At 48.9% G+C, this 23,779-nt stretch overlaps 2 protein-coding genes across 2 annotated transcripts; one reads left to right on the top strand and one right to left on the bottom strand.

The window, feature by feature from the left end:
- Positions 1–242: 242 nt before the first annotated feature.
- LOC143640153 (peroxisomal N(1)-acetyl-spermine/spermidine oxidase-like) lies at positions 243–13,787 on the bottom strand. Its single transcript, XM_077108057.1, is given in 8 exon segments — positions 243–386; positions 1,623–1,780; positions 2,499–2,611; positions 4,286–4,540; positions 6,442–6,639; positions 7,328–7,814; positions 8,297–8,601; positions 13,708–13,787. Coding segments are annotated over 8 exon segments (1,740 nt in total).
- Positions 13,788–15,033: 1,246 nt separating this feature from the next.
- Positions 15,034–20,710, top strand: LOC143640152 (enoyl-CoA hydratase, mitochondrial-like). The gene is made up of 6 exons (XM_077108056.1): positions 15,034–15,190; positions 16,696–16,893; positions 17,313–17,492; positions 19,098–19,202; positions 19,584–19,700; positions 20,625–20,710. Exons 1-6 carry the CDS (start codon positions 15,034–15,036, stop codon positions 20,708–20,710), a joined length of 843 nt encoding a protein of 280 aa, XP_076964171.1.
- Positions 20,711–23,779: the final 3,069 nt, after the last annotated feature.

Here is a 23,779-nt window from a genome sequence, read left to right as displayed (position 1 = left end):
CTCTAGACAAAAGGAGGTGGCATTAACTGCTTTATGTACATAGCATCCCCACTAGCAGTGGCATCCAATGACTTCCAGATCAGTCCAAGCTCAATCCTGGCAGGTTCCAGTGACAGACATAAGAAATGAGGTGACCCAGTTATCCAAAAAGGACTGTCAGTGAGGTCCTGGAATCTCAAGCCAGACTGAAAGAAGGCAGGTCCCAGCATCCCCCAAGGGAGCAACCCAGGTCGAAACTGAGCTCAGAGCCAGGGTCGGGACTGCTGGGACTGCAGGTCCCACAAACCAATGAGGCGGTCAGCCTCCCTCCAGCCAGACAGCAGGGCCTCATGCGTTGTAGAGTAAAACGTCCGATGTGTGGCTTCCCCTGCAAACAGGATCTGGAGCTGCAGAAAAGGGTCAGGATTGGATGCAATTGTGACAGCTGACACAGAAACAGAAAACAGAGCCCCATGCTCACCTATTCACTCCCAAAGCTTGCAGGAGACCTCATGCTGGACTGTGCAGGTGTGAATAGCACCTGGAGAAACCAAGCTGTGAGGCAGTAAACAGTGACCTCACCAGAACTGCTGAGTCCCCCAGGAGGATAAGGAGAGACTCCAGAGCCAGGCAGACAGAGAAGTAGACAAAAGCTAGAGCCTATGAGCTGGGCAGAAAGTGACCAGTAAGTGACTTGGCCCATAAAGGAGCTGAAAAAAGATCATAAGATGACTGGAAAACTGAATGGTGAGTACTGGATGATGCTCAAGAGTGTTTCTTTTTTAGTGTGGTAATAGTACAGCTACATGTTTGCTGGGCTTTTTGTTGTGGTTATGGTTTTGTAGTGCTAGGATTAGAACCCAGGGCCTCGTGCACACCAGGCAAATGCTCTACATTGAGCTGCACCCGACCATACTTTTAGAGTGTCCTTATTGTTTAGAGTTACACACAATATATGTGCGTATGACCATGCTCAGAAACCATGGGTCGGGAGGCTGCTGAGGACAGGGTAGGCCCCTGCAAGCTTCTGCCTACTTCTGTATACATTTGATGTTTTCCATAATTTTTTTATAGTTGTAGATGGACAGCATACCTCTATTTTATTTATTTTTATGTAGTGCTGAGGATTGAACCCAGTGCCTCATAAATGCTAGGCAAGTGCTCTGCCACTGAGCTACAGCCCCAGCCCCTCCACAATTTTTTTTGAAAGTGATAATATAAACATGTACTTTACAGAGAGAGTAAATTTAGAGATCAAGTCAGCTGAGGGGCTGAGGATGTAGCTAGGGGTAGAGACTTGCCTAGTGTGCATGGGACTATGAGTTTATCCCTGCACCACAAAAAAAAAGAATAAAAAAATTGTTTGAAAGAATAGTCTGGGTAGGGGATGAGTTGCCCATCAGCTACTTTTGTTTTACTTTGTTAGCCAGTATTGTAGAATTATGACTCTTGAAGCTATTTGCATAAATAGTTTTGATATAACCAATGTACTTTTAAATTAACTTTTAATTTTGAAAAAAAAATGGCTGAGTCTGGAGGTCCAGCCCTACCCACCACTCACTCATACTCTAGTGCCTCTGGGATTTCACAGGGACTAGATCTGCAGTGGGATGCTGGTACCCCACCAGGGCCTGCCATCATACCTGGGTGCTGGAGTCATCCACAGGGAGAGGCTGGGCCAGCAGGTCTATGTCATCTCCAGTGCTGCCCATGGCCACGAAGCTGTAGGAGCCCCGGGTGTATGGAGCACTGTGCCAGCAAGACCTCAGCACACTCTTAGGCGCAGGCAGCTGTGGGTTTCCTGAACCAGAGATGTAGCATGTCAACCTGGAGCCCTCAATCATGTGTCTGCAACTGGTATTCATTTTAAAGACTGAGGAATTTAAAGTGAAAGACACTGGCTAGGGAAAAACTGAGCCACCAAGTGCTTTCCTTCTTTCTTTTACCTGGTGCTGGGGATGGAACCAGGAGTGCTTAATCTTCAGTCCTTTTTATTTTTTATTTTGAGACAGTCTTGCTAAGTTGCTGAGGCTGGCCTTGCTTGAACTTGCAATTCTCCTGCCACAGACTCTAGAGCTGCTGGGACTACAGAGCATGCACCACTGTGTCCAGCTTCAAGACTGTTGTAAGAGGCTCTTCCCTTCTCAGCTGCTCTGCTAAATGCTGCAAACACAGCCAGGGCCAACAGGAAACACCAGAGGCCAGAGACCCTGCTAACCTACTGACCCTTGGCTGCCTGAGCAACTTTTCTGAGCCTCAGCTTCTTCACCTGAAAGTCTCTGTTAAAGGACAAACAGCATTTATTTTGGTGGCAGATTTTAGTAAAAAGAAGTAATAAGTGTTTATAAAGGCATTTTAGTTCCTCAATGATAAGAATGTTATTGACTCCACCAGTAGGAGCAAGGGCTGTCCTGGAGATGCACAAAGCTGATTTAGTTCTCTGTTCTGAAATGTAAACTTCCTGCCTACAGATTACCCAACAGCACAAGGCAGTAAATCTGCTTTGGTGAGTTAAGCACCTGTCACTCTCTGGAGCACTTGGGTTAGAGAGAGAAGTACTTCTTCATCAGACAGAGTCTCCATAAACTCAGACTCCAGGCCAGCAATGAAGCCGCAGAGCACGTGCACAGATCTGCTGGAAAGAGACCATAGAAGAGCCACAGCTAGCCCAGCTCTGCTGTCCCTCTGCAAGGACCCACACTCTGTGGACCCCACCACACCCACACAGTGTTCCAGAGCTTTCCAGGACAGTGCTCTAAGGGTCCGAGCAACTGCATAACACCAAGATGATGTTTGCTGCTCCGGCCATCATTTGCAAAGATGTGCACTGGCAGTGACGTGTTGCAAGGTGCGGGGAGCTGTGAGCATGGCCATACGCATGTGCAGTGAACAGTGCTGACTATGCTGGCTTCACTCGGGGTCCTCACCAAGAGACTTTTCTGAGATTGGTGGTGACAGGGTTTCACGGTGCTAGGCAAGCCTTCTACCATTGTGCCACATACCCAGCCCCAAACTTTTTCTTATTATATAACAAAATGTGTCAACATTTGGAAGATTGCAAAAACCAATATTTTCTGAATGACCAAAATCAGAGATAGGTGAAGGATCCATTCAAAGTGCCAGATAGAAAAATGGACTTCAGTGGAACAAAGTGCAAAGTCCCTGGATATGGCCTCAGACTCCACGCCTGGCCTTCAAGAACCACCACATGTTGAGTGGTACAGCTGTCTGAAAGCTGTGTCTCACTACTCCCTCCTTCCAGCTGCAAGTCTGTGTAGCTCGGCCCTCTTCCTGTCCACCAAAACAAAACACCGCTGCAGGGTAAACCCAGCAGCAGCTTTGAGAACCAGCAGCTCTGGAGCCAGACTCCAAGAGATCTGCAGACAAGCAAACTCCACCACCCTTCTCATCAAATTTGTTTGAGAAATATAGTTATTTTTAATTGTGAAATGCTACTAATGCTATGGAATAGGTTTATTACTGTCATCTTAAATAAGACATATCTTTAAATTTCTGAGTTTCAGTTTCTCACATGGTAAGTGCAGACATGATCCCCATAGATGAAAGCTCTTGAGATCCTCACACTTTATAAAGGGACCTGGTCACAAGTCTGAGAGCCACACATCATCTGCCACACTGTTTCCAAACTCTTGAAAGTAAGTTTTCTCTTCAATGAGAGGGGATAGTGGAAGGGCTACTCAGAGGCCACGCCTCCTGCTCCCATCTGGGACCCTAGTATTTCATGCTGGAAATAAGGTCCTTGAGTATAATATAAACTTCTCTTTGCCACAAGACCACAGAACACTGCCTGTTCTGTCTCACCCTCTAATCATACCTGGAGCTACTTCCTGAATTAGCACGAGCTAAATATGTCATGCTGCTGGACCTGAAATCAAACCTTCCCCTATGGTGCTTGATCCATTACTTATGAGGATTCAGTAATCGCACCCCTTCAAGTATCATCTCTCCCCAAAAATGAACAGACCCATATTTCACATTTCTTCTGCATCAACAAGTCCCAGTTTCCTACAGAATCCCAGTAAGTGCAATGGAATCAAACATTCCTTCAATCCACCAGCACATTCTGGCCCTTTGAGACACTGAAAACCTGTGTGCAGTTAACCTCCATCTGTCCCTGCAGGAGTGAGGCCCAGGATGTCAGTAGTCAGACCCTTAGAGGCTCATGCCCCCCAACCCATTAAGCCCTCAGAAATGGCTGGCAGTGAGCTCCACGTGTTGTTTTCTCAAGCAGACAGACCTAGTGAATGGGCCAGCCTCCCTCAGAGCCCTTAGGACACAGACATACCCGAAGGGTGGCAGGACCAAGAAGCCAATGAGCTTCTTGAACCAAGCATCCTGCATTGAGGGAGCTGTGCCCTGAAGGGGTAATGTGTCCTCCCATACCACCTGGATGAGCTGGCAGTCGGGCTCCCAGAAGGGCTCCTCAAACTCCAGGAAGATTTTGTTGTTGGTCCCAAAGCCTATTTTCCTGATTGCTTCTGCTTTCTCAGCAGGCAGTGGAGGATCAAAGAAGGTATTCTGTTGTTCTTTGAGAAAACCTGGAATTCAGAATTAGATGTGATTCACACCACATAGTTCTGAAACTAGAATTTGTGCCAACAATATCCCAGCCTGAATGACAGTGAGGCATCTAAACATGCCACATGTTCATTCAGGACCCTGGGGACACAGAGATGAGGCTGGCCCTGCCCACTGGGTCTCTAAAGGAACACTACAGGCCCAGTGGCCACCACTGGTCAGGTGAAGCAGTTTGCATAAGGGAACCCACACACTGCTTTGCAGGAAAGCTCATTCCTGAGCCTTCTGTCTCTCCACTCTACAAGTCATGTGGCTTGAGATCAGTTAAACATATAGGCCCATACCACATCAGAAGCTATACAAAAATTAGTCTGCATGGCAAAAATGTAACTTCAGTCCAGAGACAGACAAGAGGATGAACAACAAACCAATAGCACAGTCAAATGAGGTGATGGAACATATAGAGCACGTGAGACGGCAAGCCAATTTCCCAAAGTCAGTGAGGAAAGGAGGAACAACCAGCAGCAAACAGCAAGGTCATCAACAGGCAGTGAACAGCAAGGTCATCAACAGGCAGTGAACGGGGACAGGGCTCCCTTGCGTGGTCATGGGGACACAGGTGGGGTCACCCTGTCCAGATCTTCAGCCAGCAACTCCCAGCTGGAATCTACTTTCAGACCAGCCACTCAGTCTCCAATGCACACAGACACTGGTGACACAGGCAGTGAGGACCACTGCACGCCCATCACTATGATTAACTACCATGTGGTGAAAAGCAGACATAAGCCTGGAGCACTGCCTTGTGAACAATGTGGACACAAGGGTCAGGTCAATCTACTGACCACATACCCAGTGTTCAGCCCTAGCAGCTTGGTTAGCATGAACTGCAGATGTACATAAATTAAGCCATTGGTGTTCAACAAAAAGAACTCATAACAGATCCATACATGCTGATTTGGAGACATAGAAAGCTCTGTTAAAAACAAAGGAAGCTGTGGCTGGGGTTATGGCTCAGTGGTAGAGCACTTGCCTAGCATTTGTGAGACACTGAATTCGATACTCAGCACCACATATAAATAAATAAATAATAAAAGTACATCAACAACTAAAAAAATATTTTTTTTAAAAAAGGGAAGCAGAGCAGATGCTAATATTCCCAGTATGATTCCATTTGTAAAAATAGCACAATCTTGTCCATCCTGGGCACATAGCATGGCAGCTGCAGCCACCTCAGGGCTTTCATCTCATACCCTCGACCAAACCTAGACTCCCAAGTCAGCTCTGGCACTTGCCATGACTTGGGCAATCAAGTGAATGCTCTCATCACCTACGTGTTCAAAGCTGTCCAACAGCAGGGAGTGGCAGACACTTCCTGAAGCTGCTCTAAGGAATAAAAGACCCAACAGAAACACAGATCCATGGGTTTGACACACACACAAAGCCCAACTCCAGTCCACAGAAATTATGCTGGCCACTCCACCTTCAGCCAGCCCCGCTGGTATCAAATGGCCAAACAACTTTGGCTCACACACTTAGGTGTAAAGTACCAGATCTGGAATTGGGCAGATTGGGCAGATCCTTGGGTCTAAGGATCCCCACAGGACGTAATCTGCAGATCAGATTCTTTCTGCCCTTTCCTCCCCCAGAAAGCGGAACTTCACAATGCAGTTCCAGCCTTTCCAGTCCCCCCATACCCCCCGGCCCACCAAACAAGCAGAGCATACTTTTACTTGCATTTTCTTACTGTGAAACCCTTAACCCAAAGCAGGCAATTGCTACAAACATGAGAGTGGTTCCTTCCCTCTATCCAAACATTATCAGAGTAAGAATGGGAGCCCACAGCCCAGCAAACATCCCAGAGCTTATTCAGCCTGAGGCCATTGTACCAGGGAGGGGTATTGGGACTGAAAGTGGACTCTATCTAAGGGAACGGTGACAATGACGTGATGTGCTGGAAGGCGGCTGCCATCCTCACACTCCACCAACACAGGAAAGGCCTCCCCAGGAAATGTGCCCTCCCGGAAGGACCTGTTCCAGTGAATAGTCTTCACAGGCATGTTGAAAATCACCACGTCCTTAGGCAAGGAGGCCATGATGCAGTTGGTAAGTTCCTGGTAGCCCCTAGGAGAGATAGATGTCAGAATTGCTTAAGAGAACCATAAGTCTGAGGGAAATAAATCCTCCAAGTTCCCACAGATGTCAAACGGAGCACCACTCCCAGCCAGGCATGGGGAGGTAGGTGCAGAGTCTGCCCAGAAGTGGGGAGCGTCTCCTGTGGTTTTCCTGTCAGCCACAGGAATGCTAACACCACCTTCCTGAGATAATGGACAAAAAGCTGTCCAGGTAAGCATGGAGAACCAGGGCTCCCTCCTAACCACCCAAGACTACTGTGTCTGCACAGAAGTCACAAATGCCCATCTCCTGGGCAGAAGCCTCAGGGCTGACTTCTGAGAGTCCAGTGGATCAGCCCTGCAAAGCCACCCTGTCACAGGGGAGAGGCCTGCCTGGCACTCTGCAGCTGAAGCCCCTCTGGTAGCACTTTGTACTTAAGAGGCCTCAGGGACAGGAGAGAGAAGGCATTCCAACATATCTTTCCCTCTCCCAGTTGTGCTTTTGAAAAATAACTGTCTTTTGCTTAAGTAAACAAAGCTAGGAAAAATAGTGACTGGTTTTTCTGCATGGGAAGGGCAAATGTCTCTAGTTTTCCCCCACCTCCTATGCCTCTCAAAGTCAGAGAACAGAGTCCAGCCAGCCCCTTGGCCCTGGGGTGTACAGAGGGCTTTCTGGGGAGGCAGGGCCACATCCATACCCAGAGAAGGTGCAATCCAGCCCTGGCAGCACGGTGTACTCTCCAAAGGGTGCAAGGGACACCAGGTCCATGCTATGGGTGCCACTCAAGCAGCACTCCACGTGGAAGAAGGTGTTCAGGATGACCAACTTGAGCTTCCTGGTCTCCTCATTCTCTGTTCAGCCGGTTACCTGCTGGCTGATCTCCGTCTTGAGGTACTCCCCAACGCTGGGCACTGGGGTCTCAGTTGCATGAAGGAATTCCCGGGTCTGGTCTATCAGCCCGTAAAACAGACTGGCCATCTCTGCCACCAGCTCAAGGCTCACACGTGCCCCAGAGCTAGTACAGCACACAGAAGGCAGGCCCACATGCCCACCTGTCTCCAACAGCTGGTTCTCCTTGGACAACTCCTTCACCCCTAGGAGACCATACTCAGCAGCCAGCTGGAAGACAGGTTTGCCCTCAGAGGGCCCATGGATCCAGTGTGCACCCACCTCCACCACGCCACCTGAGGGCATAGGAAATGCCATTTGGAGGTCCCCTATTCAGAAAGGTCACCCCAGCCCTCCCCTTCCCAAGCATGCTCTGAAGACCAACTTGAAGGCCACGCTTCCCAGGACAGCCATCGATTTTGTCCTGGAGGGCCAGGTAGTTCCCACTGGCAGGACTCTGACAGACCTGGCTTAAGGGGATCACCCAGGAGAGGTGCTGACCTGCACCTGCTTCTGCAGGGCACTTATAGGAAAGACTTGGAGGGAAAGAGAGGGTGCCTGAAACGACCCTGGGCTGAAGCGGGCACGGTGCAGGGCCCTAGGCTGCCTTCCCCTGGCCAGACGCCTCCTGACTAGCTTTGGGTCATGTTTCCCGCCCAGAGAGCTTGGGCTGTGTGGGTGAGGCTACCGGCATGACGCCCTTGTGCCCTGGTATAGTGGACTGGGCTCCGGAGTGGGGATCAGGAAGGGGTTCCGCGAAAGGGTGCGAGGCGGTTACCGAAGCGGCGTTCCGAGCGGATGCGACCCCCGGCGCAGGCCATGGCTTCCAGGACCCGCAGATGCTGGGCGGCCGGGTGGCGGCAGAGCCTCTGTGCCGCTCCGAGCCCCGCGATGCCGCCGCCCACCACCAGCACCCGCTGGCCGCCTCCGAGCCATCGCCACCTGACGCCATGGCTAGTGCTGGCGTCCAGCCGTGGGACCTGAGGTGGGGTGCCGGGTTTGGTGAGGGGGGGCGGGGCCTGAGGGCCAGGTGAGGCCTGGTGAGGATGAGGCGGCCGAGGGCAGGGCCTGAGGGCTGGGGCCCTGCGGGGAGAAAAGGGAGGGGGTGAGTGGGGCAGGGGCAGAGGTAAGCGGGTGGAGGGCACAGTGTGACGCTAGCCTCTCCTGCCTCCGCTAGCCTCCGAGTTACGCCTCCCACCCTAGAGAACTGGACACTAGGGGCGCCTTTCTGCTGGCCAGTTTCGGCGGCGGCGCACATGGGTGGGTCATTCGGCGCCTGGAGCTGAGGGCTGGAGAACCGGGGTTTGGAGTGTGACCCCCCGCTGCCGAGAGGTGTGGGCGAGGGTCGGCAACTCACCAGTGGCCAGCCGGATAAGCACTTCCTAGTTCAACTAAGTAGCCAGCGCAGTCACCCAGAACCCCTTTCACAAGCGCCGTGGAGTCAGTTTAAGAATCCAAGAACGGGTCTGGGGGTGCCTGGAGCGAGGCTGAAAGATCTCCGCTGGAAGCCGTGAGATAGCCCGGCAGGGACAGGGTGTGTGTGTGTGCGTGTGTGTGTGTGTGTGTGTGTGTGTGTGTGTGCGCGCGCGCGCGCGCGCGCTTTCTTGTTTACCTGGGTTACCTCCTGATAATCCCATTGTAAACTGAAAATATCGCCAGCCTAAAATGCATTTAATTCCTTCAACTAGGAACATCATAGCTTAGCTGCGCAGTATGCTACAGCATTGGCTGTTTATCCCCTGCATCGTGGCTCTCAGAGAGCAAGATGGTCCTACATTCTCCTAGCTGAAGAAAACATCAGAATTCAAAATTCAGCTTCTACTGTTGCGTTTACACCATTGTAAAGTCTAAAGATGAGAAGTCAAACTATATTAAGTAAGGGTCCTCTATCAGTCACATGTCTGTGCATAGATAGGATGTGATAAAGGTTAAGTGCAAAGTTCAACATTAACAAAGGACACGTGGAGAAAAGTCTCTTAGTCTCTCCTCTCCTCCTCCTGGGCTTCTCTCCAAGGAAGTTGACTGCTATTCAGCCAGCGTCCCAATTCAATTGGGTAGTTCTCCACTGCATTGCAGTCCAAGGAGCTGGAGGCCTTGAACTTCCCTGAACACCCAGGGGCACCAAGTTTCAGCCATACACAGGACCTAGGAAGAAACACCCCCCACCCCTCCATCTGTAGCTGCCTGTTACTCTGGGGTGAGGACAGCCAGGGACCCAGGCCATTCCAGGCTGGGGTTTGCCCTCCCCTCCTATTGCTTCTCTGGCATTCTGGGAAACTACATGCTCCACCTCCAGCGCAGGTGTCCAGACGGTTGATAGACTTTGTTACAGTGCAGCTGACCCTTGAACAATGGAAGTTTGAGCTGGGAAGGTCCTACATTTGGATATATTCTTTCTCTCTCTCTTCTCTTCTCTTCTCTCTCTCTCTCTCTCTCTCTCTCTCTCTCTCTCTCATTCTTTTTTTAATTTTTCAAGAGTTAACACAATTTGAAAAAACTCATAGAGATAAACCTTATAGCCTAGAAATACCAAGAAGAAGAAGAAAAATGTAGGCATATAATAAAGGCACAAAGTATATATAGACAAGTGCCTATCATATCATTTACTAACATAACCATACACAAATCTATTTTTAAAAAAATTAAAAATTGTCAAAACTCACACAAATAAAGGTCAAGCATGGAACTATTTGCAATTCAAAGAAATGTAAACAGAAATGCAGAGGTAAATCTTAACTACATGAAAGGCACTGTCTTGTCTACTGCACTGCTGTTAACAATTTCACAGCAACCTTGTTGCTTTTGGATGCAGATACTCAAGGTCTCTGCTGAGCAGTTTTTCTCTGGTAAATTTCCTATCCCAGTAAAAAGCCATCTCAAGTATGCTTCTTGTATGCTTTCATCATATATAATATGTACAATATATAATATGGGTTAATTGGCTGCAATGTTATCTCGTAAGTTTTCCATCAGAAGCAGATTATTATTAGTTCAATTTGAGGAAGTCAAAAGTTACATGTGGATTTTTGACAATGAGATGGGTCAGGCCCCTACCAATTCCCTTGTTCAAAGGTCAGCTGTTTTCCACTGCCCCCTCACTCCCAGCCCACCTCCCCTCTTCTCCACCCTATGACTTGGGGAAGGGCCAAAGCTTGCTCCCAACCCCTGAAGCCTCTGCAGTCCTACAGGGACCTGGAATGAACTGAAGGGTTTGCACATAGTTGGCAGGGAGGAAGAGGAACTAGGATGGGTATGGGGCTGATTCTTTTTCAATATTTTTAGTTGCACAATATCTTTATTTTATTTTTTTTGTGGTGCTGAGAATCAAACCCAGTGCCTCACATGTGCTAGGCAAGTGCTCTACCACTGAGCCACAACCCCAACCCCTGGGACTGACTTGGGAGTTAAACTTGGAATTTCAACTACTTAATGAACCAATGATATTTACAGTGGGAACAGTGTGTACTGTTCACCAGATTCACCCAGTGCCAGGATGTGCCAGAGACTCTCTTAAAAGTAGCTAAGATTCTACAGTAGCCCTGGGAAAGGTCCCAGGTCAGCAAAGTGGCCTCCCAACTGCAGGTACAGACATACCCCACACACCCCTTTTAAGACACATCCTTGCTTTACCTGGGGAAAACTGACAAGGAGAGAGCCAATGGCCACTAGAAGCAAAAGACAAGCTGGGCTGGTGACACACATCTGTAATGGAAGCTACTCCAAAGGTTGAGGCAAGAAGATTGCAAGTGCAAGGCCAGCCTGGGCAATTTAACATAAAAAGAGCAAAAAACATAAAACGTCCTGAGGATACAGCTGAGTGGTATGGCACTTGCCTAGCACATGTGAGTCCCTGGGTTTAATCCGCAGTACTGAAAGAAGAAGGAGGAGAAGAAGACTATTTGGGGTGTGACCACTGTAGCTCTAGTGTCACTTGTTTCTCCTAGGTAGGGTTGATCTCCCTTAGAGGGGACTTGGTCCTCTCCCCAACCCAATGCTGCCTGAAGCAAAGAACTAGCTCTACCTCCCTCCACACACAGGTTGTCTACAGGCTTGAGCTGGGAGCTGAAGATCCAGCTGAGCTGAAACCCAATGGTCTCATGTGTTGCTATGGTTCAGATCACCCAGTGCCCAACCTCTGTCCTTAGCAGATTAAAATCCAAATTGGCAAAAGCCTTAGGTCGCATGCATATGCCCAAAGTGAGGGATGATTCCTTAATTGACTTTCTGAAATTGAGCTGCAAGTTAGACAGCATGGCCCAGCTCCCCACCCTCTGTATTGACACTGTGTGTGCCATGTTGGACTCCTGTGTGTCCTACACTAGTGTTGGTCTCATGGCTCCAGGCAGATGGCCACATCGGATCTTTGGCCCACCCTGGGGTCTGTGGTAGTGCTTCATGGCTGCTGCCATGTTTTCAGGTTGCAAAGTCCTTGTCCCATTCTTTAATGCCTATCTCATGTTTCCAGCTTTCTGGACCTTATCCAGTCTGCCACTGGCCAGCCTTTGCTGGAATCCAATCTGTAATGGGCAGTAGACAAAGTATAAGTGATGCTCAGTCCCCTGGTGCCTCGCATCACCTCCCCTTGAGGCAGCCCCTCAATGTCAAATCAGCAAATTTATACCTCTCAGCCCAGTCCATCATCCTGGCCAGCCCTTCTCTGGTTAAAGATCAGAATGATAAAGGATCTCAACCTCCCCACCAAAAGTCTAGATTCTGCAATGACCACCCCTGGTCTTGGGGCCAGCCTCCTGGCATACCCTCCTAGTAAGAATCCAGCCATGAATGACCTGAAGTGTTCAAATTTATTTTTGGCTCAATCCCTAGACTCCTCTGTCAATCATGAAGCTGAAGCATGAAGTCAAGAACCACTTGTCTTAGAACACTTCTGGTTAACCCCACAGCAGCCTAAGGGTAGAAACCCCCTGTCCCACTTACATACACCCCCCGCCTAGGCTGGAGACCTGATGGGGTGAGGGTGATAGGAAAAAGGGCACCTGGCCTGGAACAGGTGCCCTTATGGCTATGGGGAGGACACCAACTCCAATGCAGGGGATGAGACCACCATGGACCCCAAGAGGTGCAGGGTGGGAATGATCAATGTTCTTCTTATCCTCTAGACACTGTGACCTGCACCTTGGTCTTCACCCAGCCCCACATCCTCTGTGTCAACCAATGGGGACTAAGTCATGTGCTTCTCCTGACACTGAGGGCCTTGGTGATGACTTCATGGGTGACACTACCCAGACGGCTTAACCAAATCAGGTTTGTTTCATTTCAAAAAAATAGTTTTATGGACATAGGATTCATGTGCCATATTCTTTGCCCGTTCAAGTATACAGTTCAATGATTTTCAGTGTGGAGTTGTGCAGCTCTGACCATGATCAAGTTTAGAATGTCCCCATCACCATAAAAGAGAATACTCCCATCTTTAGCAGTCACTCCCATTGCCTACTCCCACCAGCCCCTTACAACCGCTAATTACTTCCTGTATGCTTTGTTTGTTCTGGATGTTTCACATAAGCAGGATCATACATCAGGTCTTCCTGTCTGGCTTCTTTTACTGTCATACTTTCAAGGTCCACCCACAGTGTGGTGTGTATTAGTACTTCATTCCTTTTTATCCCCAGTATTCCAGTGTATATTCGTGGGGGAAGGGGATCCAACACAAGGTCTTGTGGATACTGGACAAATATTCTATGATTCAACTGCACCCTTGGCCCCCAGGGTATCTTCTAGTATATTTTAATGTGTCAATTGTACAAAACATTCATGAATTGGTGGGCATTTGTATTGTTCCACTTTTTGGCCATTTTGAGTAGTGCAGCTATGAATGTTCACTTATATACACTCATGTGGCCATGTCTTCTCTCCTCTTATGCTTGTATCTGGGGTTGAGTTTGCTATTTTACCTTTTTTTTGGGGGGGAGGAGGTACCAGCCCTATTTTTTTGTGTGTTTTATTTAGAGACAAGATCTCACTAAGTTGTTTAGCACCTCACCATTGCTGAAGCTGTTTTTGAACTTGTGATTCTCCTGTCTCAGCCTCTGCTGGATTACAAGCATGTGTCACCACGCCCAACTGCTCTTTAATACCAGACTGCTTTCCAAAGTGGTTGTGCTTGGCACTGGGGGTGTGGCTCAGTGGTTGAGGCCTGCCAGGCTTGTGCAAGGCCTCAGATTCCATTCCCACCACTGCAAAAAGAGGAGCAAAGTGACTGCACCCTTCCACTCGCCAGTAGAGGGCTCTGTCTTCTCCATATACTCCCTCATCGCGCATTGTCATCTCTTTGTTATAGCCAGCCCAATAGATGTGAAAGCATTTGGCTTGTACCATACCTGTGAAAAACGATGTTGAGCATCTTTTCGTGGGCTTTTCAGACACTTTTGTGTCTTTATTGGAGAAATATCTATTCAATACTTTGCCTTTTTTAGTTGGGTATTCTTTCATTTCTGGGTTTGAGAGTTCATTACACATTCTAGACACAAGACTTTTACCAGGTATAAAACTTGTAAAATGTACTCTCATTCTATGGGAGTCTTTCACCATCTTATCTTTTGAAACAAAAAAGGTTTTAGCTTTACTTAAATCCAATTTATATTTCCCTTTTACTATTTGTGCTCTTTTCCCTAAATTCCCTTACAAAAGACAGTAGCCCTGCCCTCAACACCAGCCCTTCGTTGTTAGAAAAACTTCTTCAGTGTTTGAGTCATTTCATTTTGGGTCTGTCACATGGCTTAAAATTTACTAACCCTTAGTAAAAGTATGTGGGTGATTGGTTTCCGTTAATATGAAGATTTTAAATTTTACCTCAGAAAAAAGATTCAAAATTTTTTAATTTTTAAATTTATCTCAAAATAATAGAATTTTTTTTTTGAAAATATCAGTCTTGCTTTTCTGAAAAGTGATCTGAAGGTGATGTCTTTTTCTCCACCCTAGCATTTGCAGAATCTATGCAAGAATCAGATGAAAGAGCCAGGCGGAATGGCACTGATCTGAATTCCCAGCAGCTCAGGAGGGTGAGGCAGGAGAATCTCAGGCCAAAGCCTCTGCAACTTATCGAGGCCCTAAGAAACTCAGTGAAACCCTGTCTCTAAGTAAGACACAAAAAGGACTGTGGAGGGGGGTGCTGAGGCTCAGTGGTAGAGCGCTTGCCTTACACAGGAGGCACTGGGTTCAATTCTCAGCACCGCATATAAATAAATGAATAAAATAAAGGTTCATCAACACTTAAAAAACCCGCTAGAGATGTGCCTCAGTGGTCAAGTGCCCCCGAGTTCAGTCCTCGGTACCAAAAAAAAAAAAAAAATACAAATAAAGGCCCAGTCATACTTCTCTAAGTATTTAAAAGCTATGATTCAGAATTATTTAAACTAATAAAAATCACATTGATTGTAAATTCACGTAAGTCCTATCTGTGCCCTGGTCTGGTTCTGCCGCGAGCGGGCCTGCTGGGTCTGGGCCTACCCTGGAGCGTCTCGCAGCGGCCGTCACTGACCCCGGTGACCCAGGGCCTCCATGTCGGGAAGAGTGGGAGGGCCTCGGCGGCCTGGAGCCTGGCGAGTGCACCGCCTCGATGCGCTAGGCCGACCGCGGCCGCAGCCAGGACCGGCCCAGCACAGGCGGAGGCTGCAGCTACCTGCCCGCTGCCCAGCGCTGCGGCCCTTCGCCTCGGGTGAGTGCGGGCCGGGAGGGGGTTCGACGCCCCGAGGCCCGAGGCCCACACCCTCCACTGGATCTTGGACTTCCCCGACTGACCCTGACCCGCACCCCCGACTTTCACTCCCCGCCTGACTAGACCACCACTGACCCCGGGCCTCTACTCCAGACACTTGATTCTGAATCCACCCCAACATCCCACCCCGACTCGACCCTGGACTCATGACCCGGTCCCAGCCCTTAGCTCTTATCCTGACCCCGACCCACACCCCTCAGTTTGATCTCGGACACCCTCGTTTCCCGACCTTGGGCTTCTTTACCCCTCTCTTGGACCCAACCCCACACACCTCCCAAATCTTAGCCCCCATATTAACCCCAGCTACATCACCCTAACTTTCCTGATCCTGGTGCCTGCAGGTCATGTCCAGAGTCTGGGTGGGTCAATACTGTTTTCTCAACTCCTGTACCTAGACTGAAGGCCAAGACCTGTGGCCTACTGGGCACTTGAATGTTGGCTGTGAAATTCCACATGTGTTTAGGTAGCTTTAAGAGCACATGTAATCCTGTTGAACAAATCAGCCTGAGAATTGAAAATGCAGGCTTTGCTTGACTCAGTGCCCCCTGTCCAGGCACGTTCAGTGCCCATTCCTCCCTGAGGCTGCCCTTCAGCTCATCCACTCAGAAAGGCTCATGCTTACATTCAGGTTCCTCCTACAGCCGGCTGTAGATAGGACAGTCCTATCCTTTACTCCCGCTCCTTCACCTTGGCTTTGCTCTCCCGCACACACCACTGCTCCAGTATTGCAAGGAATTCTTGGCCTTACCCCATGCTGGGTTCCTCCCATACCCTGTGGGTCCAACTAACTATCCAGTGGTGGATAGTAGTTGGCTGCACCCCCAGTTCTTGCCTGTTCACTTCTGCACTCCAGCCTGGGGTTGGCAGCAATTCCTGGGTTTCTTAATGGCAGACACATTGCTGCTCAACATTCACACCCAAGGACTAGGTGCAGCTCAGTGATTAAGTACTTACTTAGATGCACAAGACCCTGGCTTCCATCCCCAGCACCACACACACAAAAGGACACTTACTCCAGGATATTTTAGTCATTCACCTGCATGTTCATGGGACAGGTTCTGTGAAAGAGGACTGACCACTCAACATATAGATGCCCCTTATCAGGCTGTCCTTCCTCTCGAGTCCCTGACTGCTCCCTCCAAGTCTGAGCTAGCTGCCCCTCTGTCCTTTGTCTCTGTCTTCCTCCTGCCAGCCTGTCTACCCTGTATGACCAGCGCCCTGTCCTGCTGTCCCCCGGTGGGCATTCATTGTGAAAAGGCATTTTCCTCTCCTTGATGCCAGGGAAGACTGACCAGGCATATCAGAGGGGACAGCTGTGTTCTGTGCTGGGGATTTTCTTTAACTTACGGATTCAAGCAGAGTGGTGGGGCTACAGGCTGAGTACCTCTGTGTCCCTACCTTTGACACCTGTGTGACAGATATCTCCTTTTGCTCTCTTGCCCTAGGGGCTAACTTTGAGTACATCATCACAGAAAAAAAGGGGAAGAATAGCAACGTGGGGTTTATCCGATTGAACCGCCCCAAAGCATTCAATGTCCTTTGCAACGGCTTGATCAAGGAACTCAACCAGGCACTAGAGACCTTTGAGGAAGACCCCACCGTGGGCGCCATCGTGCTCACTGGTGGAGATAAGGCATTTGCAGGTGTGGTGGCAGCAGTGGTGGCAGATGGGAGGGGTGCTTATGGCCTGTGGAAAGTGGCAAGACAGACTGGCCTCTCGGTGTTGGCAGGTGTCTTAGGATCTACCCAAATGAGCTGCTTAGATGAACAGCACTCTTGGACGTTCAAGTGTGTTTCATCAGCAGAAGGCCGCATATCCAGAGCGATTCAGGTTTTTACCAGCCAGATTAAGTTCTGATAAACAAGACTGTCTTCTCTTGAGTCCACCAGGCCATCTGTTGCCTGCCCTGTGACCTTTCTGCATTATCTGGTTCCAATAGGCATCTCACTATTGGCTGCTCCTTGCTGTTCCCAGAGCCTGACATAGTCCATGGGATAACTACTTGTGGGTTTAGGGTTTATAGGACTGGTAGGATCTCTGCTGCCTCTTTTCCACTCCTAGCTGGAGCTGACATCAAGGAAATGCAGAGCCGGACATTCCAGGACTGTTACTCTAGCAAGTTCTTGAGCCACTGGGACCAGCTAACTCGGGTCAAGAAGCCAGTCATTGCTGCTGTCAGTGGTTATGCTGTGAGTGTGGACATCAAGGATCTGCTCCTGGGGTGGTTGATGGGTTCTGCTTGTGAGAGGGAGCATGCACGATCCTTATCTTAGAAAGGCCTTGCGTGTGGCTTGCAGGCTAGCAATCCCTTTCTGCTGGTAATGTTGAATGAGGAATAGGAATCTTTTGCATCCACTTCGTTTTGTGAATGCTCAGCTACTGGTTCTTTCCAAATGGGTTAATGGACATTTCTGTATTAATATAATGTTATCAGACCTATGCTGTACCTGCAAAGGCATCACATCCTCTATTGGATGTATCAGGGCCCCTGGCGTGGATTGGGGAAGCCATACAGTCATTTCACATGGTGTTAATTTAATGAAGTCCCCTTCCATGTGTGCCACGTTCTCCACATCCACATGCTCTGTGGCTGCTTTTGAGCCACTATGACAGAGCTCAGTGTCCTCAGAACTGAGAATACTTACTGTCCACACTTTGCAATAGAGTTTGCCCTCCCAATGAGCAGAGCAAGCAGACTTTGATTTTCGGCCTGGACTTCCCTGGAAAAACTGCTGAACACTGTCTTGCAGCTTGGTAGGGGCTGTGAGCTTGCTATGATGTGTGATATCATCTACGCCGGTGAGAAAGTCCAGTTTGGACAGCCAGAAATCCTTCTGGGGATCATCCCAGGTGAGAACACAGTAGCAGGCACTCTGAAGGTAATTCTTCAAGGCTAGCCATGCCTTGGGGCCTACAGCTTGCATCCAACCAAAAGCCCCAGAAAGACAGTCCCAGGTCTGATTCATGCTCTATTTGTGGACCAGCACATGAAGAACAGAGTGGACATAACAGCTCAGAACACAGCTTGGTTCCTGTGGTTACAACCATATCCCACTTCTGGTGACATAAGATCACGTGAATCTGGTCCCCAGCCACAGTTGTTCTTTCCTGCTTGTGATCCATACTTGAGGCGGATCCCTATAGGTCAGAAACCTTGGAGAGAAAACAGTGATCTCGCACTGATGCCAGGAGATCAGACCAGTGTGACCCCAGCCTGTCCATTCCCATGTCATTGATTGAGGCAGGTCACATGGCTTTACCAAGTTCAGCACATGCAGATGTCTAGATCCCCATCATCCCCTGCCAAGGAGGGAGCTGGGGTATTGGGCATAGAGCAACTCTATCTATGTGCAGGGGTCCACTGGTAGACCTGGGGGTGGGAGCGGACCTCAGGGGGATCAGCATACTCCCAAGAGCCTTCCACTGCCCTTTGGGTTCAGCCAGGCAGTTTCTGAGGTTTTGTGCTACAAGGTTCATGAATTTTCAGGGTATGTCTTGGATGGGGCAGCAATTGCTAAGGATCTAGCACATGGAGTGAGGGAAAGCTGGAAGTTCCTAGAATGTTGGTGAAAACCTGAGGAGAATCCACATATGCTGTGCAACACTATCCTAAAATTGGGGGCCTGAGCTTGGAAAGGGGCCTGCCCTGAGGTTCTGAGCCCTTTTTGTTCCACCTGCTGACCACTTGGTTCTGCCTGACCCCTGGCTAGAACTCATCTTAGGCCTTATCTTCAGCATAAACTGGTAAGCAGCACATCTGTGGTTTATTCTCTCTCTCTCTCTTTTTTTTTTTTTGACCTTATGTGTCATGTAGCCAGCTACAATACGCAGTCTCTATCCCTACAGGTGCAGGGGGCACTCAGAGACTTACCTGTGCAGTCAGCAAGTCCCTGGCAATGGAGATGGTCCTCACTGGTGACCGCATCTCAGCTCAGGATGCCAAGCAAGCAGGTGATGCAGGTCTACCCTCGGGAGCTGGGTAGAGACTGGCCCGGGTGTCCTGGGAATTAGCACCAGAGCTTTTAGATCCTGAGAATCTGGGAGGTTGACTATTTGGGGGTTTAGATCTTGAAATATTCTATGTTCAAGAGAGTGACAACATACTCTCAGGTTTAGAAGGAATAGCACAGCATCCCATTTCCTATAGAACCAAGTAGGCTGTGGGAATCTAGACCCTTGCAGGCCAGCCCTTTCCCTGCCATTGGTGGCCACAGTTCACCTTCCTCCTCTCTCTGCTGTTTGATGCTGTAGGCAGCCTGACTGGGCATCTGTGGACTCAAGCAGTGAACTTGTGCCAGATCTGCACTTCACTTACCTCCTTTTTTGTTGTAGGTGATGTGAGCAAGATTTTTCCTGTTGAGACAATGGTTGAAGAAGCCATCCAATGTGCAGAAAAAATTGCCAGCAATTCCAAAATTATAGCAGCCATGGCCAAGAAATCTGTGAAAGGTAGGTTCTGCAGGAAGAGAGTGGAGGGTCCCAGGCCGTAGCAACGCAGATGTAAGGCTCCACACAGTACAAATCAGCCTGTCCTGGGCAGCAATAGAAGGGTTTTTAGGACAGTGATTCTGCCATTAGAGTGCTGACTCCTAGTCTCTCAGGCTGTGGAGATGTTCTGAGTGTACCTTTGTACCCGGACTCGAGAACTGGGCCAGACCTGAAAGGTGATGGTGACACAGTGCCAGATATGGAAGGAAGAGGCCATGAAAGGAACCTGGTCCCCATGCTCAGCCTGTCTGTGGCTTTCAGGAAGCCCTGTTTTCTCCTCCTGAGCCCAGGCTGCATGGTTCCTCTCAGCACAGGCTGACCCCAAGAGCATCCATGTGAGCCTCAGGCAGACTTCACACTCTCCTTGGTCTGGACACTTGGTTCTCTCTCTGCTGGCAAAGCAATCTGACTGCCCTCCACAGAACTGCTTGAACCTGAATGTGACAGTCCATCTTGGCATTCAGAGTGAGACAGCCTTTCCTCACTATAGTGACTTGTCAGAGTCAGCCCATCACAGGAGATGTGGCCCAGGAAGTCCCCCAGCCTCTGTGAACCTGATACCACCTCCAGAGAGAACTTGCCTCCAGGGTTGCTGTTATCCTTAGGCAGATGTACTAGTTCAAGGAACAGCCATGTGAGGTTTGGGGGAGCTGAGACCTTGGGCAGGATCACAGCTGAAGGCACTTCTCTCCAGGTGTTTAGACAGCAGCACACCTATGTCCTCCACTGAAAAGAAAGGCCTGGAATGAGGCCCAGAGCATACGACACTGCTGGTGTCTGCTCACTCTCTCCTGATTTTCTTCCTTATCATTTCTCTGTGCTTTGGGTTCCTTGGCCACTCAGATGCTCACAGTTGAACAACTTGTTCTTTTGGCTTTCCTTCAGTTTCTTCTGCCACCATTGAGGGACATTCAAAAGACCTGGGAGAGCAGTTTGTTCAGCTGGGGCCATATGTGCACAGGGAGGCATGAGCTGAACCAGGGGAGGCCTGCACAGAGCTGGGCCTCCTGGCACTACTGAGTCAGGTTTCTATTGGGTCCCCAAGCACTACATGGACACTCTGTGTTCCCACATGTAGCATCTGAGTTCATGACCACCGGGTTTCTCTTCTAGCCTTTGAAATGACATTAACAGAAGGAAATAAGTTGGAGAAGAAACTCTTCTATTCGACCTTCGCCACCGTGAGTAAACCGTGTTCTGCTGAGAGTTGAGCGTATTCCACTTACAGCAGCTGCTGGGAATTCTTCAGATTCTATTATTAACTACCATTTCCTTTTGATCGGAACTATTAGAACCCTCTGGCTGGACCAGATTCATTCTATCACTGGGCCATGTTTTTAGCAAGAAAGTAGAGTGTATGGAGGTTAGAAGAATGGGAATACTCCAAAAGGCCACTTCCTGTTGCACACCTTAAGCAGCAGTTCCTAGCTAGGTGTGTGGTGGCACCTGCATCCCAGCTACTCAGGAGGATCGCTGGAGTGCTGGGCAATATAGTGAGACCCCTTCTCAAGAAGAAATGGAAGTTTAAAGAATTAAATATAGTTCACTTCACCCATATTTTCCCTAGATCATACCACTTATTTGGAATGTGATTCAAATGTATTGTAATAACTCTAATTCTACACTTTCAAGCAACATTTCTAGGATTTTTGCTAGTAATTTAAAGGAAAATGTCTTCTAATTGCCATTGTAATTCACCTCTTTTGTTATCAGAAAGTCATATTGAGGTGTTTTATGAAAAAATTAGAATGGTTTTGGAAATGGCTTTTTTTTCCCCTACTTAAACCATCTTTATTTACAAAATACTATCTTAAGAATTTTAGTTCCATTGAGCTTCAATTGGAGCTAAAGTATAGTCAATTACGGAAGTAAAAGCAGTTACTTAAAAACTAAAAATGAGAGATAAGTCAAATTACTTTTGAAGAGAGAGCAACAACAGGTTTCTGGTTTGGTTCTGGATGTTAACAGGCTTATTTGCAGGTGGAAGGAACCCTTCAGGGAACTCATTGTACTTTCAGAATGTGGGGGTGGGGGGATGAATTCCAGCTCGTGGGGGAAGGTCTTGAGGAAAACCCCTCCCTGCATAGACATTTTGCATTGGAAATGGAATGGGTGGTGGGGCCGGTGGAAAATAATCTCCAGGTTCTCCATACCAGTTTCCTGGGAGAGGTGGAGGAAAAAAAGGTCCTCTTCTCATGAACTGACTCCTTGGGTCGGCTGGAAACAAGGCACCTCTGACTGGAGGGAAAGGTGCAAACACAGAGCCAGAGCCAGTTGCTTTGTTTTCAGCATGGAGAGGTGAATCAGGCACATCAGAATCCCCGAGATCAACTATAGTCTCCTTTCTACTGGATTGGAAATGGCTTTTTTTACAGAAAAAGTGAAGGTGTTTGCATGTCTGTGGGTGCACGTGTGTGCGTGCATGCGTGTGTGTGTGTGTGTGTGTGTGTGTGTGTGTGTACATGCAGCAAAGGAAGAGACAGGTGCAGGGCTCCACTGTGGTCCTGCTTAGTGCCTCACGTATGCTGTGGACACAGACCCTGCCTCTGCTATTTGTGGGCCAGGGTGGCCAGAGGTTACCTCTGAGACTTTCTGAGGTGTGACTACTCTACACTCACATGGGTAGTTCCTGAGTGACTGTTGCTTGGGGTATAAACCTCCTCTGCAGGCCTAGGCCTATTGGTAAGGAATTCTGTTCTTCCCAGGCTACAGGTGAGCCTGCTGCAGAATCACCCTCCCTGCCCCATGAGCATGGACAGCAGACCGGGAGAGAGCAGCAAGAGCAGCCCTGAGACCCCCACAGGTGCCAGGTGATACAGGTGCATGCACCACCTCTGCTTACCTCCCTTTCTTGCAGGATGACTGGAGAGAAGGCATGGCTGCATTTGTGGAGAAGAGGAAGGCCAGTTTCAAAGACCACTGATAAACCAGCTTCCTGGGCCTCAATCTTCATGGAGAGGGAACTGCAGGCTGTCAGCTTAGAAGCAAATAGATCACCATCTTTGAAAAGGTAGCAGAGACCACATAGAGTTCTTGCTGATGGCTATGGAACTGTGGTCATTGATCAAGCCTTCGCAGCACAGCTAGCCAGTGATTAGCAGGATCAGTCACCTGTGTTCTGACTGGAGCACATTTTCTAAGTCAAAGGTCCTGTTGAGGAACTTCCAGCACGTTCAGCCTTTTCTTCACCTCAGGAGCTGAGGTGCTTGCTTGGCCACCACTGTGCTATGTTGGGGTGGAGGCAGGCGCCGTCTGTCCTGTGCCTGCAGCTGCTGGATGTGGCTGCTCAGAAGGAGATGCTGCTGTTGCTACTTTTGAAAAGAATCATGATTAAAGTGACTATTTCAAATTAGTTCTGCCTTGTAATCATCTCTAGAAGGTGAATATTCTATAAATTAGTGTATTTTTTTAACTTTCTTCATTGTAAATGAAAGCATTCAAACAAAACAGAAGTCCATAAGGCAAGCAATCCCCATACCACATCCCAGGTGTCTGACTTCTGTGAACACTTGGGTTTGTAGCCTCCTTTAGATTTTTCTGTGCCCAGTACCTGCTGGTTCCTGAAGCACAGAGAAGCTGATCTGGGAAGTATTGTCATGCTTGGTGCTGCTTGCCATGCAAGACATGGAGACCTAGTCCTCAGGGGTGGGAGCACCACCCTGAGGGATGGGCTTCTATCAAGGTTCCTCTGGTGGCTGCACACTCTGGGAGGATTGACCTTGGGCTGAATTGCTGTGCAGCCTCTGGCACCCAGTAGAGCTCAGTGTGGTGACCTGGTTATTAGAAACCGCTGCCCCTGCCGCCAAGCATCCTCTTTATTCCCAGAACACTAAGTTCTCCAAACTGTTCTCAAGCAAGTGTCTATGAGAGTTGACCATCCTGGATGACCTCCCATCCTATATGGTCTGAGGCCTAAGATGACATTGGCTGACCCAGGTCAGGGGCTCACAAGCCTTAGGGAATCCTGAGACCTGCTAAGGAGAGGCTGAGAAATCTGCATCTCTACTGATGCACATTGGCTTTGGCTTTTGAGGGAAAAT

This window comes from Callospermophilus lateralis, unplaced genomic scaffold (genome assembly GCF_048772815.1).
Source record: "Callospermophilus lateralis isolate mCalLat2 unplaced genomic scaffold, mCalLat2.hap1 Scaffold_124, whole genome shotgun sequence".
In the NCBI taxonomy this organism is placed as follows: Eukaryota; Metazoa; Chordata; class Mammalia; order Rodentia; family Sciuridae; genus Callospermophilus; species Callospermophilus lateralis.
The sequence above is the reverse complement of the archived record's forward strand: the minus strand, read 5'-3'. Positions and strand labels throughout refer to the sequence as shown.

Excerpts from the sequence above, each read along its gene's own strand:
- LOC143640152 (XM_077108056.1), top strand. The coding sequence starts at position 15,034 with ATGTCGGGAAGAGTGGGAGGGCCTCGGCGGCCTGGAGCCTGGCGAGTG. Across the intron at positions 15,191-16,695 it reads GCTGCGGCCCTTCGCCTCGG|GGGCTAACTTTGAGTACATC; the intron begins GTGAGTGCGGGC and ends CTCTTGCCCTAG. Across the intron at positions 16,894-17,312 it reads TGGAGATAAGGCATTTGCAG|CTGGAGCTGACATCAAGGAA; the intron begins GTGTGGTGGCAG and ends TTCCACTCCTAG.